The 13,636-nt window shown below is 34.5% G+C and overlaps 1 protein-coding gene across 3 annotated transcripts in view; it reads right to left on the bottom strand.

Annotated features, from left to right (window-relative positions):
* The window catches only part of MANEA (mannosidase endo-alpha), a 63,338-nt gene that overhangs the window by 19,067 nt on the left and 30,635 nt on the right, over positions 1-13,636 (bottom strand). For all 3 annotated transcript variants that reach the window (XM_072737521.1, XM_026002895.2, XM_072737518.1), the window contains one exon: positions 11,535-11,644. In XM_072737521.1, coding sequence (XP_072593622.1) covers positions 11,535-11,644 — 110 coding nt within the window. The remainder of the gene's footprint in view (positions 1-11,534; positions 11,645-13,636) is intronic.

Below are 13,636 nucleotides of genomic sequence, written 5' to 3'. Positions count from 1 at the left end.
CCCTTCCATTCCTTCCAGTATTATTTACAATAGGCAATATTATGGAAACAATATTAAGTGTCCAATGGATGAGTGGATAAGGAAAATGTGGTATACATACACAATGGAATGCTATTCAGCCATGAGAAAAAAATAAATCTTGCTTTGTGTGGCAACATGGGTTGATCTTAGGTCATTAATCTAAGTGAGATAGGTCAAACAGAGACAGACAATGTAGGATATCTCTTATATGTGGAATCTAAAAGAAAATGAATGCAAAAAACACAGCAGAATGGTGGTTGCTAGGGCCTGGGGCCTGAAGGAATTGGAGTGATTTTGTTTAAGGGTATATACTTGCAACTAGTAGATAAAAATCATGGAGATCTAATAAACTGTAGTACAGTGGTTATACACAATAAAACTATATTATAAACATTAAACTTGATAAAAGACTAGATCTTAATTGTTTCCACCACTGGAGAAGATAATTATGTGACATGATAGAGGTATTAGCAAGTGCCACAGTGGCAATCATACTGTGGTAGTGTAAATTTTATCAGTGTGTTGTAAACCTCAAATTTTCATGTTATATGCCAGTTATAGCCCCCAAAAAGGAGCTAAAAGTCAGATCATGCCTCTTCCTCCAATTCCTCCATTCCCTACCTTTACTCCTTTATACCCTTCATCTCCCCCTAGAATACAAATGAGGTCTTCCTACACCCATATGGTGCTTTAATACTTCGTCCTTTTCTTGCAGTTACTTGTGTTTGTCCCTGACCTCCACCAAACTGCAAAGTTCCTTAAGGTACAGGGGTTATATTATTTGTAATAGTGCCAGCATCTGGAACAGTACCTGCCAGGTAGCAGGCCCTGCATGAATGCACACATGAGTGAGTAACTTCCATGCAAAACTGGTAACAAATTGAAGTGCAGGTCTGCCATTAAATACCCCATTTGTGTAAGATTTACCAAGTTTTCACCACAAATTCACCCTATTAAAATAAGAACAAGAAGACAAAAAGGGGGAAAAAGGAGACCATGGAGAGTATAACATCTTCCAAATGGAGCTAAAAAATAATCTTAAAGGGAACCACATACTATATGCAACTTTTAACATAGCCAAAAATCTGTGTGAGCCTGAGAAACAGATAGAATGATGACTTGAGAGCCATAGGCCAAATAAATATTGGATGCTGATAAATCAACAGTATGAGAAATGGGATTTATATATATAACATAGAACAACATTTGTTATTTTAAATACTAAAAATGTTGGTTCTTTCATTGAATCTGCTGATTTTCTTTTACCTAGATGGATGGGTTAATTCAGTCAGATTGTAATGTGATGATGTTGTATAATTAACCACTCACAATCTCAGTGGCTTTCAGAGACAAACATTTGTTGCATAGTTATATGGACTGGCTATGTTGGCTCTGCTCCAGGCTGTGGATCAGGTTCAGATCTGCTCCATGTGCCTATCCTTCTGGGTCCTAGGAAGAAAGAGCACCTGGAGCATGCTGTTCTCATAGAAAAGAATACAACCATGGAAGCATATACATGTTTATGCTCAGACATGGTACATATTCTTTCACATCTCATTAGCTAAAGTAAGCCATGAGGCCAAGCCCCACATCAATGGGTCAGGAGGTACACTCATTCTTTTCCATGGAGGGAAAGGAGGAAAGGAATATCTACTAAACAATGACACAACCCATCAAAAATATGTCTCAAACACTGTTTCACTGTTGAGCTCTTTTTTTTTTTTTCTTTTAATTTAATTTGGAGAAAAGTATGAATGGGAGGTAGGGCAGACGGACAAGGAGAGCAGCAGAGTCCCCACTGAGCAGGGAGCCCCACAGGGGGCTCCATCTCAAGACTGTGAGATCAAGACCAGAACCAAAATCAAGAGTCTGATGCACAAGGAACTGAGCCATCCAGGAGAGCTCCTCACTGCTGTGTTCTTAAAGGTACAGAAGGATGGCAAAGATAGAGTGGAAAAGATCTAGCTCTGATTTTTATTATATGATTTCTACAAAACCACCTACTCAGTGACAGTTAAAAGTACAACAGCAGCCCTTGTTCCAATGAATATGCTAACAAATATATCAAAGAGCAGATATCTAAATCTCTTTGAAAACTTCTAATTTATATTTTACTTTTATTCATTGACTCTGCCCCCCTAAGAAATTAATTAGTCCATGTTTGCTAAAGATAAAGCAAAACAAGTAACTAAAGTGTCAAACATTTTTGTTATTCTTGCTCATTTGACTTAAAGCACTCACCTAAAATTACTCTTGGTTGAAGGTAGTAAATAAAAGCTGCAATTACAAATTACTTAGTGACTAATACTAGTTAAACCATTATGTAATCAGAACTAATGAGGTGTGACAAATGCTTTACTGTGAGACAAACTCATTCTTTAACAAACTCTCTATTCCTAAACAAAAAACAGAATGAGGATAAAAGGAAAAACATTTTCAGCTCAAAAAGTAGAAAGAGTATAACAAACCCAAAGAATGATTAATTTTATCAATCAAGATTGAAGAGAACGAATACATTAAAACTATTAGAACATTTAATAAAAATTATTCAAATATTTTAAAAATAAAATTGATAAATTGAAGGGCTGCTTTTTTGGCAGGAAGGGGCTAAGCAACTCTGTACTAATCAAATTGTAGGAAAGGGGAGATTATTTCCTTGTGCTAAAAAATTAGCAAGGTAAAAAGAGTTGTTACTAATAAACCCACTTATTTTAAAATTTCAGATGTGGGAAGTTATGCACATCGTAGGCCCCAGTCTATTAGCACAGAATTCACAATATTATTCATCTCTTCTATCATTGCCTTAGAACTTTAATTTTAGTAAGTTACTGTCATTATTTAAGCATTAACTTTTCTTTGTATTAGCAGGCAAAGTTTCCATTCTTTATAAAAACAGGATATATTACACTTTATCTAATTATTAAAAAAAAAATCTGTTCAACACTACAGAAATCACACAAAAATCCAATAAATAAAATCATCTTATGGTTTCATCCTGTCATTCTACAAATGAAGAAGATAAGCCAGGAAGATAAAGTAACTGAGATAACTCTAGTCTCTTCCTGTTCTATTTTTGTAAGCACTGCATAGTCTCTCGCCAGACACAAGGCCAAGAAATTATCCTAAACATTTTGTAAAATATTAGCCTGTCTGGTTCCAAGTGTTTCTGACCATTAGATATAAAAACTAAAGTACAGAGAGACCAAGTATGTTGACAATTAGACATCTTTGCCACATTCTCCTAAACAGGAGAAAACCAAACCTATCCTCAAGCATCAGAACACCCTCATTTTACCTTTAAATTCCTGAAAGTACGTACTAAAAAGCCAGCTTTCTTGAGTTGTGAAGGCCTTTTCCCTCTTATCTCCCAGGATTAAAGTACCTATAATTACATGGACAGAAGAGTGGTCTCTGGACCTGTTTTGTGGAAGATAAATCATATTATTTATCCAGTTTCAGACCTGGTGCCAGAATTTGCAAGGTCTGTGTATTTGCAGATTTCAAGTGCCAATGAGAGCTTACTGAATGGTACTGGGGGATATGGCAAATGACAGCTCTTTCCAGTCAGCTAATTTAGGAGATGCAGCCTTAAGAGCTTTAGGATTATAAAGTAGAAAAATAAGGCTTTATGGACAGGAATGGGGGGTGGGGAGAACCTGCCTATTTAGCTGATCCTGTTTCCCCAGAGTTCCAGTTCTACTCCCCAATAAATTACTGAATCCTTATGCTGCAAAAGAAGAATTAAAACTAATTTTTCATATTTTTATTTGGAAACAAATATTTCTACAGTGATCTATATCATCTCTTAAAGAACTCACTTAATTTACCTTGACTGGACAAACAACCCTGTCTTCCATTAGGATATATAAACTGCAAGGCATTTCAGACAAAATAAAAACCCTCAGTGATTTTTAAGAGTAGTAACAACCTGAGAATTCAGAGTAAATAGTCTGTAGTGAAAAGACACTGAGTCACATTTTCATTAAGATTTGCTAACACACTACCTTAAAAAACAGGAATAAACTTGAAGAAAAATGAGCAATCTAAGAATTATCAGACATGAAAATTATTGCCTAAAACAGTAGAACAGATAATGCAAAAAAACAAAACCAGTATCATGAAAATAAGATTATTAATAAACATTCCTTTTATATTTCATTCTAAGTGATTCTTGAATTATATACTATAATCTCATATCAAGTGGTTTGTTTCTGTACTATTATGTTTCATTGATCTTTCTGCATACTAGTACTAATGCCTTACTCCTAATATGTCATTTTATAGTACATGCAGTTATTTGGAAAAAGAAGTTTTCCCTTCATTAATAAACATTAAAAAAATTTTTAAAAGATTTATGAGTGAGAGCATGTGGGAGGAAGCAAGAGCAGGGGAGGGGCAAAAGTGAGAGGGAGAAGGAAAAGCAGACCCCTGCTGAGCACAAAGCCCAACAGAGCGCTCAATCTCAGGATAACCCTGAGATCATGACCTGAGCCAAGGTCAGACATTTAACTGACTGAGCCATGTGGACAGCCCTAAAAGTCTTACTTCTGTCTAACTTATTTCTATACTTTAGGATTAAGTGGTTAAATTCCGCATTTAAAATCTCATCAGAATTTTTTATTGCACTTAAATTTTTAAATCATATTAAAATATAAAATATAAAATACAGGGGTCCCTGTGTGGCTCCATCAGTTAAATATCTGCCTTCAGCTCAGGTCCATGATCCCAGGGTCCTAGAAACAAGCCCCCACACAGGACTCCATACTCAGTGGGGAGTCTGTTTCTCCCTCTGCCCCTCCCCCTGCTAGTGTACATTTTCTTGGTCTCAAATGATAAAATCTTTAAAAAAAAATGGTTATTTGATAAGTGAAGTCTTTTACTAACCTATATCAAGTTGAACTCACATTATTAAAAGATGAATGAGTTTTTATTTCCTTGAAATTTCAGTACCCATTAAGATGATATTTTATCTCCTGCAAATAATTTTTACTTAACACTTATATAGTGCTATGTATGACATTGAGTACTTTTCAAATATTACCTCACTGTAAAGTACAGTTTCTTACTTCTTCCATTTGAGAAATGAGAGAACTGAGGCATAAGATAGTTACATAGTTCTTGTAAGTGGTTGAGCCAGGACTGAATGCTGAGATACGGATGCAGATTTTATACTCTTAAAACTATTCTTAGATTCTTACTAATAAATGCTTCTTACCTAAGTATTCTTCTGAAATTTTGCATATATTTTCCTTAGTAAGATCAGTCTATAATCTTTTTTTAAAGATTACTTATTTGAGAGAGAGAGAGAGAGAGAGAGAGAGAGCAAGCACTGGTACAGTGAGGCGGGGAGGGAGAGGGAGAAGCAGACTCCCAACTAAGCAGAGAACCCAACTTGGAACTCCATCCCAGGACCCTGACATCATGACCCAAGCTGAAGGAGACACTTAACTAAAGGAGCCACCCAGGCGCCCCAGGATATAAATCTCTCTCATGCTATATAAACTTGTTTGGTTGGAAACCAATAGAACAGGGCAAAAGTGAGTCACTTGTAAGATTATGTCAAGAAAACACGGCAGCTTCTCCACTGGACTCTGTCCCAGATCATTCACTATGAGGAAACTAGCTTCCATGTCCTAAGGAGACTTAGGTAGCTGTGGAGAGGCTTAAAAGAACCAAAACTCCCACTTCAATAGCTGAAAGGAATGGACACCTGTTAACCTTCACATGAGGAAGCTTGGAAGTATCTATAGCCTTCAGATAACTTCAGTACCAGTAAAGAGATTGCCTATAACCTCTTGGGAGAGCCTGAACCTGACTCACCAGGGTAAGCCACTTGCGGATTCTCAGCTTTTAGACAATGTATTCGATAATACAGGCTTGCTTTAAACTGCAGAATTTTAGGGTAATTTGTTATGCAGTAGTAGACAATAAGGAAACTTCTTATTATATTTCAGTATCATAAGAATCCACTGTTTCTCAAAGGTTGACTAGAAGTGCCAGGTGAAATCTGATGCTATGGGAAGACAAGTTCAATAAACTTTTAGAATTTTATAGGACACAATTAATTTAGATTATTTAAATTTCTTCCTGCACATAATTTTTTTTTATTTTCTAAGAAGATAGCCCATTTCTCATACATTTTAAATATGGTGATATAAAATCTAAACTCTCTTCTGTCTGGGGTATTTTAATATTTGGCTTATATTTTCTTTTCTTTTTTTCCTTTTTAAATCTCACCAGTGACTTTTATAGTTGTAAGTGAAAAAAAAAGATGGATTTATCCAGGATACTGTTTTGAAGGTTTTGTGTTCTATTTAATTGCTTGCTTCATCCTTATTAATTCCTCTTCCCCTTTATTATCAATATCCCAGTAGTATTGGTAATGCAATAATTTTATCAGGGCTATTTTTATGTCTTAAATATCACTCTTGGTTTTTCTTTTCAAGTAGTATTTTAACTAGAATTTTACAATTAATTTTTTTATTTGATAACTTTTATTGTTTCATTATACGGAATAGGGTCAAAGAATGCAGAATCTATGGTTATATTTCTTGTGAATTTATTAAGATTGATGTTGCCACCTACTACATATCCAATTTTTGAAAATTATCTGTGTATAAATAAAAACAATGGTATTGTCTTGCTATTTAGTATAAAATTTTCGTTTGCGGTGCTACTGAAAACCTTTAAAACATCATTTGTTTCCATGATTCATTGATTTCCATAAGAAATAAAATCTTACACTGTGAAAAAATATCCATTTGTAACACACTTTAATGCTACTACTGTGGGCAGCCCCAGTGGCGCAGCGGTTTAGTGCCACCTGCAGCCTGGGGTGTGATCCTGGAGACCCAGGATCAAGTCTCACATCAGGCTTCCTGCATGGAGCCTGCTTCTTCCTCTGCCTGTGTCTCTGCCTCTCTCTCTCTCTCTCTCTCTCTCTCTCTCTCTCGTCTCTCTCTCTCTCTGTGTTTCTATGAATAAATAAAAAAAAAACCAAAATCTAAAAAAAAATACTACTACTACTACTATTACTACTACTTCGTCTTACACCTGTCTTTAGACTTTCACCTGCTTTTATATGTAAGTAGATATGTGTGTGTAGAGGGTATATGTATTAAATACAGTTTAAATTACCGATTGTGACAAATTTTTGAGCAGCAGTTTGTTTTCCAACTACTTTATAAATACTTAATTTCACACAGTTAACACTTATTTTTAATATATCTTTGATATCTAGAGTTAAGAATATAAATCTACTTACTATATTATCTTCATAAAAGAACATTTCAATCCTTTTCTAAGTAAATGTAAATGAAAGTAATATATGCATATAAAATAGTAATGGATCTTTAATAAATTATAATGTATACAAGTTTTGGAATTCATGATAGGATTTTTTTTTACAAAAAATACAGTATTGGAAAAGATTCCCATTCATATTTTCATACACTTTTAATAAAAATAAATATTCCAGAAACTAATATCCTCATGTCCAAAAGAATTAACTTATGAGTAGCTTGATAATAAAATGAAATATCTTCAGAGGGTCCAGCTTAAGATGGTGACATAGGAGGACCTTAATTCATTTCCTCCCATGAAAATAACAAATAAGTACAAGAGTACAAATACAACTAAGTAAAGAGTAATTTCCTCTGTAAGAAATCCAAAAAGTAGCTGAGCTACTTCTATACGATCAAGCTAACAAGAAAAAAACCCCATGTTGAAATGAATACGACAGGCTGAGACACAATCTAACCATAAACTCCAATATCAGTGCAGCAACCCACAATCATGAGGGACATAGATGCAAAAATTTTCAACACAATATTAAACTGAATACAACAACACATGAAAAAGATAACACACCATGATTAAATGGGGTTTATTCCAGGAACACAAGAGTTATTTCATCAGCAAATCAGTCAATGTGAAACACATTAATAAGTAAAAAGAATATCATCTCAATAGATGGAGAAAAAAACATTTGACAAAATTCAACATCCATTTATGATAAAAGGTTCAACAAAGTGGGTATAGAGGAAATGTACCCAACATCATAAAGGCTGTATAGAACAAGCCCCCAGCTAACATCATACCTAATGGAGAAATGCTGAATTTATTTTCCTCTAAGATCACAAATAAGACAAGGATGCCCACTCTCACCACTTTTATCCAACAGAGTAATGGAATTCCGTACCAGAGCAACAATGAAAGAAAAAGAAATAAAGGAATGCAAATTAGGAAGAAAGAAGCAAAACTATCATTATTTACAGATGATATATGACATAGAAAACTCTAAAACTTCATCAAAAAACTGTTAGAATAAACAAAATTTAGTAAAGTTGCAGAATACAAAATCAGTATACAGAAATATGGTATTTCTATTCAATAGTAATGAACTATCACAAAGAGAAGCTAAGAAGATCCCATTTATAGTTGCATCAAAAATAATAAAATACCACAGAATAAATTTAACCAAAAAGGCAAAAGATCTGGATGCTGAAAAGTATAAGACATTAGTGAAAGAAAGGCAAGAAAATCAAATGGAAAGACATTCCGTGCAACAGAACTGTTAAAATGTCCATACTACACAAAGTAATGTATAGATTCAATACAATCCCTATGAATATTCCAAAGGCTTTTTCAACAGAAATGGAGCAAATCCTAAAATTTGTAATGGAACAACTACAGAGAACCAAAGCAATCTTGAGAAAGAAAAACAAACCTGGAAGCATCAATGTCTTTGATTTCAAATTGTATTACAAAACTATAGTAATCCAAACAGTAGGGTACTGGCAAAAACAAAACAAAACAAACAAAAAACTAGACACAGATCAATGGAACAGACAGAATAGAAAGCCTCCCTCTCCCCCAAAAACCACATGCAGATATGGTTAATCTTCAACAATGGAGCCAAGAACACACAATGGGGAAAGGCCAGTCTCTGCAAATAAATTGTGTTGGGAAAACTACAGCTACAAGCAAAAAAAGAAAAACTGAATCACTAAATTATACCATATACAAAAGTAACTCAAAATGGATTAAAATTGGGACACCTGGGTATCTCAGTTGGTTAAGCATCTGCCTTCAGCTCAGGACATGATCTAAGGGTCCTGGGATGGAGCCCCTCATCAGGTTTTCTGCTAAGCAGGAAGTCTGCTTCTCCCCCCCCCCCCCCCTGCACCTCACTCCACTCGTGCTCTCGATAAGTAAAATCTTTTTAAAAATGGATTAAAATCGAAAACATAAGTCTAGAAAGTATAAAACTTCTGGAAGACAACACGGGTGGTAAACTCCTTCACACAGGTCTTAGTGATGGTTTTTTGGATCTGACACCATAAAGTAAAGACAAAAGCAAAAATAAACAGTGGGATTACATCAAACTAAAAAGCTTCTGCACAGCAAAGTGAAAGGCAAATAGCAAACGGGAGAAAATATTTACATAGTACATATTTAATAAGGGTTTAATATCCAAAATCAATTTAAAAAGTACAACCCAGGGTCACCTGGTTGGCTCAGTCAGTTAAGTGTCTCCCTTTGGCTCAAGTCATGATCTCAGAGTCATGGGATCAAGTCCCACATGGGGCTCTCTGCTCAGTGGGGAGTCTGCTTCTCCCTCTCTCTCTATACCTCCCCCTGCTCAAATAAATAAAATCCTTAAAAAAAAAAAAAAGAAGTACAATCCAATTTAAAAAGGGGCAGTAGTTTAGACTATCTTTCCTAAGAATATATCCAGATGGTTAACAGGTACATAAAAAAGAACTTATCATCACTTCTTATCAGGGAAATGCAAATCAAACCACAATGAGACATACCTGTTAGTATGGCTATTATCAAAAATATAAGAAATAACAAGTGTTGGGCACCTGGATGGCTCAGTCAGTTGAGCATCTAACACTTGGTTTCAGCTGAGGTCACGATCTTAGAGTTGTGGGATCAAGCCCCGTGTCAGGCTCCACACTCAGTGTGGAATCTGCTTGAGATTCTCTTTCTTTCCCTCTGCCCCTTGCCCTGCTCATGTGCAAGCCCCTTCCTCCCTAAAATAAATAAATCTTTAACAAATAATAAGTGTTGGAGAGGATGTAGAGACAAGGGAACACTTGTGCACTATTGGTGGGAATATAAATTGATGAGGCCACTATAGAAAACTTTATGGAAGTTTTTTAAAAAATTAAAAATAAAACTACCATATGATCCAGTAATCCCCTTTCTGGTATTTATCCAAAGGAAACAAAAACAAGCTTGAAAAAATACCTATGCTTACTGTATCCGTACAACATGCTTCAGAGACATTACGGGTTTGGTTCCAGACCATCATAATAAAATGAATATGGCAAAAAAAAAAGTGAGCCAAATGATTTTTTTTGGTTTCCCAGTGCATAAAAAAGTTATGCTTACACTACACTGTAGTCTAAGTTTACAATGGTATTAGGTCTAAAAAAACAATGTATGTGTCTTAATTAAAAAAAAAAATTTTAATGCTAAAAAGCACTAGCTATCATTTGATCTTTCAACAAGTCATAATCACTCATCGCAAATCACCTTAACCAATATAATGAAAAAAGTTTGGAATACTGTGAGAATTACCAAAATGTGATGCAAAACATGAAGCAAATACTGTTGGAATATAGTGCTGATATATATATGCTATATGCAGCCTTGCCACAAAATGTCAATTTTTAAAAAAAATATAGTATCTGCAAAGCACAAAAAGCTAAGCACCACAAACAAGGTGTGCCTATATTTACAACAGTCAAGAAATGAAAATAACCTAAATGTCCATTAATGAAGAAAATTTATATAGACAAGGTGAACATTATTTTACTACAAAAAGAAGGAAATTTTGTCATTTGCTACAACGTAGATGGACCTTGAGTTCATTATGCTACAAATAAGTCTGTCAGATAAAGACAGATATCGTATGATCTCACTTAAATGTAGAATTAAAAACAAAAACAAAACAACAACAACCTCATAGATACAGAGAACAGATGTTCTGAGGTGAGAGGGGGGAGAGGGTGAAAACTTCTGGAAGACAACACGGGTGGTAAACTCCTTCACACAGGTCTTAGTGATGGTTTTTTGGATCTGACACCATAAAGTAAAGACAAAAGCAAAAATAAACAGTGGGATTACATCAAACTAAAAAGCTTCTGCACAGCAAAGTGAAAGGCAAATAGCAAACGGGAGAAAATATTTACATAGTACATAGTGAATATGGTTAAAAGGTACAGACTTCCAGTCATAAAATAAAAATATACCTAGGTATATAATGTATAGCATGGTGACTATAATTAACATGGTATTATACATTTAAAAGCCAATAAGAATAGATCTTAAAAATTTGTATCACAAGAAAAAATAATTTGTAAAAATGTGATGATGAATGTCAACTAGGTTTTTGTGATGATCCTTTCACAAAATAAACATATCAAATCATTATGTTGAACACCTGAAACTAAATATGTCATATGCCAATGATATCTCAATAAAAATATAAAATTAAATACCTTCAGATTATATTTATGAGCTTTATCCAAAATAGTTGGTACCAAGTCATCAGTATTTTCTCCATTCTCATCATTTGTACCAGGTGGGTACCAAGATAGGGCTAGTACACCTAATAGAAAAGGCCAAAAAGAAAAATAAATATAGGAACAGGAGTAACTAGAGGTATTCTAAAAAAGTTTTTAAAAAGGTAGAATAAAGATCAAATTGTTAATAATAGAAAAGAAATACATTATCATATGAGTTGTTTTCTTACTTAGATACTATGTATGGTTATTTACTTTATATAGTCATATTTGTGAATTTTTTTATCAGATATGAATATATTTTAGTTAATAGGTTTTACTTTCCAGAATAAGTTTAGGTTTACAGAAAAATTACACAGAAAGTAGTTTCCATATATTCTCCTCCTACACCCCTCTCCAACTCACATACAGGGTTCCTGTTATTAATATCTTGCAGTAATGTAGTATATTTGCCACACTTGAACCAATATTGATACATTATTAAGCAAAGTCCACAATTTACATTAGGGTTCACTCTTTATGATGTACAGTTGTATGGCTTCTGACAAAAGCATATGTGCCCACGATTACAGTATTATGCACAATAGTTTTACCAACCTCAGAATCCTTTGGCATCCATCTATTCATCCCTCCTTCCTCTCCCTCTCAATTCCCTGGATAATAACTGATCTTTTCAGTATCTCTACTGCTTTGTCTTTTCCACAAGGTTACATAGGTGGAATCACACAGTAACTCTTTCGGTCAGCCATCTTAATTAAGGTTCATTTATGTCTTTTTATGAATTTATAGAGCATTCTTTTTACTGCTGCATAATATCTCATTGCACAAATGTACCACAGTTTATCCATTTACATACTGGAAGATACTATGGATACTTACCATTTGGCGCAATTATGAAAATTCAAGGAAAAAATTAGTTTCTCCTTGTATTACTTACTTACTTTTGAAATGATATATTACAAAATAAGTTTTAGAAACATAAGCCTGCAAAAAAAAAAAAACCACTAACTTTGAAGGAATATTGGAAATCAACTAATTCAAAGCCTCACTAATATATAAAGAAATGAGAGGCCATTAATAAAATGCTACTTATTTCTAAATCATTCAAAATACTCTTCAAGGCATGGAGATAAATACAATAGTACCAAAAGAGAAGCATGTGGAAATACAGAAGTGCAAGGTTAGAAACTGGCAGAGAACTAAATTATAAGCCTTAAACTTTATAGTAGAACCACAATGTACAGAGCAGCCCCATCTAGAGAAATAAAACAGAACTGTCATCAAAGTTTACAGAAAGAGATGTCTGTATCATCTATCCACTCTGAAAATAAGGAATTTTTTTTTCAAATTTTTATTTATTATAGTCACAGAGAGAGAGAGAGAGAGAGAGAGAGAGGCAGAGACACAGGCAGAGGGAGAAGCAGGCTCCATGCACCGGGAGCCCGATGTGGGATTCGATCCCGGGTCTCCAGGATCACGCCCTGGGCCAAAGGCAGGCGCTAAACCGCTGCGCCACCCAGGGATCCCTCCACTCTGAAAATAAAAATAGCAATAAGAACACAAGAAGTAGAAAAAAAAATCTATAATACATCAGATGCTTTAGGGAAGCTTATGGCTAGCCACGAAGGGAGTCCACCATATAGAGAAAAATGCTGGTAAGAAAGTGTCTGGAAACAATGGATCAAACATCTAAGCTGCCTACTTAGCCTAGCTTATAAAAAGAACACTATCAGTGAAAAGTCACAATCAAAATATTCTCAACATAGAACTTATGAAAAAATCCTGCAAGAAATAAATGAAGAAAACAAAGTTGAGACAAAATAGTAAAGGAAGAATATACAAAAGAAAGAAAATGCCGTGAAGCCTAGGAAAATTGTAGGCATAGCATTCTTCCATGAAATACAAAAGATTCCTGTTTCTAATAATAGATTAGGCTACACAGAACATTTCCAATGAAAAAACTTATTAAATAAAATGTGGATTACAAAAATCTTAAAGAGGTGGAGAGTAAGGAATTACTTGTCCAAACTGAGGCAAAATCATGAAGAAGAGAAGTAAATGAGCAAGGAAATCAGTCT

Source organism: Vulpes vulpes, chromosome 1 (assembly GCF_048418805.1).
Source record: "Vulpes vulpes isolate BD-2025 chromosome 1, VulVul3, whole genome shotgun sequence".
In the NCBI taxonomy this organism is placed as follows: Eukaryota; Metazoa; Chordata; class Mammalia; order Carnivora; family Canidae; genus Vulpes; species Vulpes vulpes.
The sequence above is the reverse complement of the archived record's forward strand: the minus strand, read 5'-3'. Positions and strand labels throughout refer to the sequence as shown.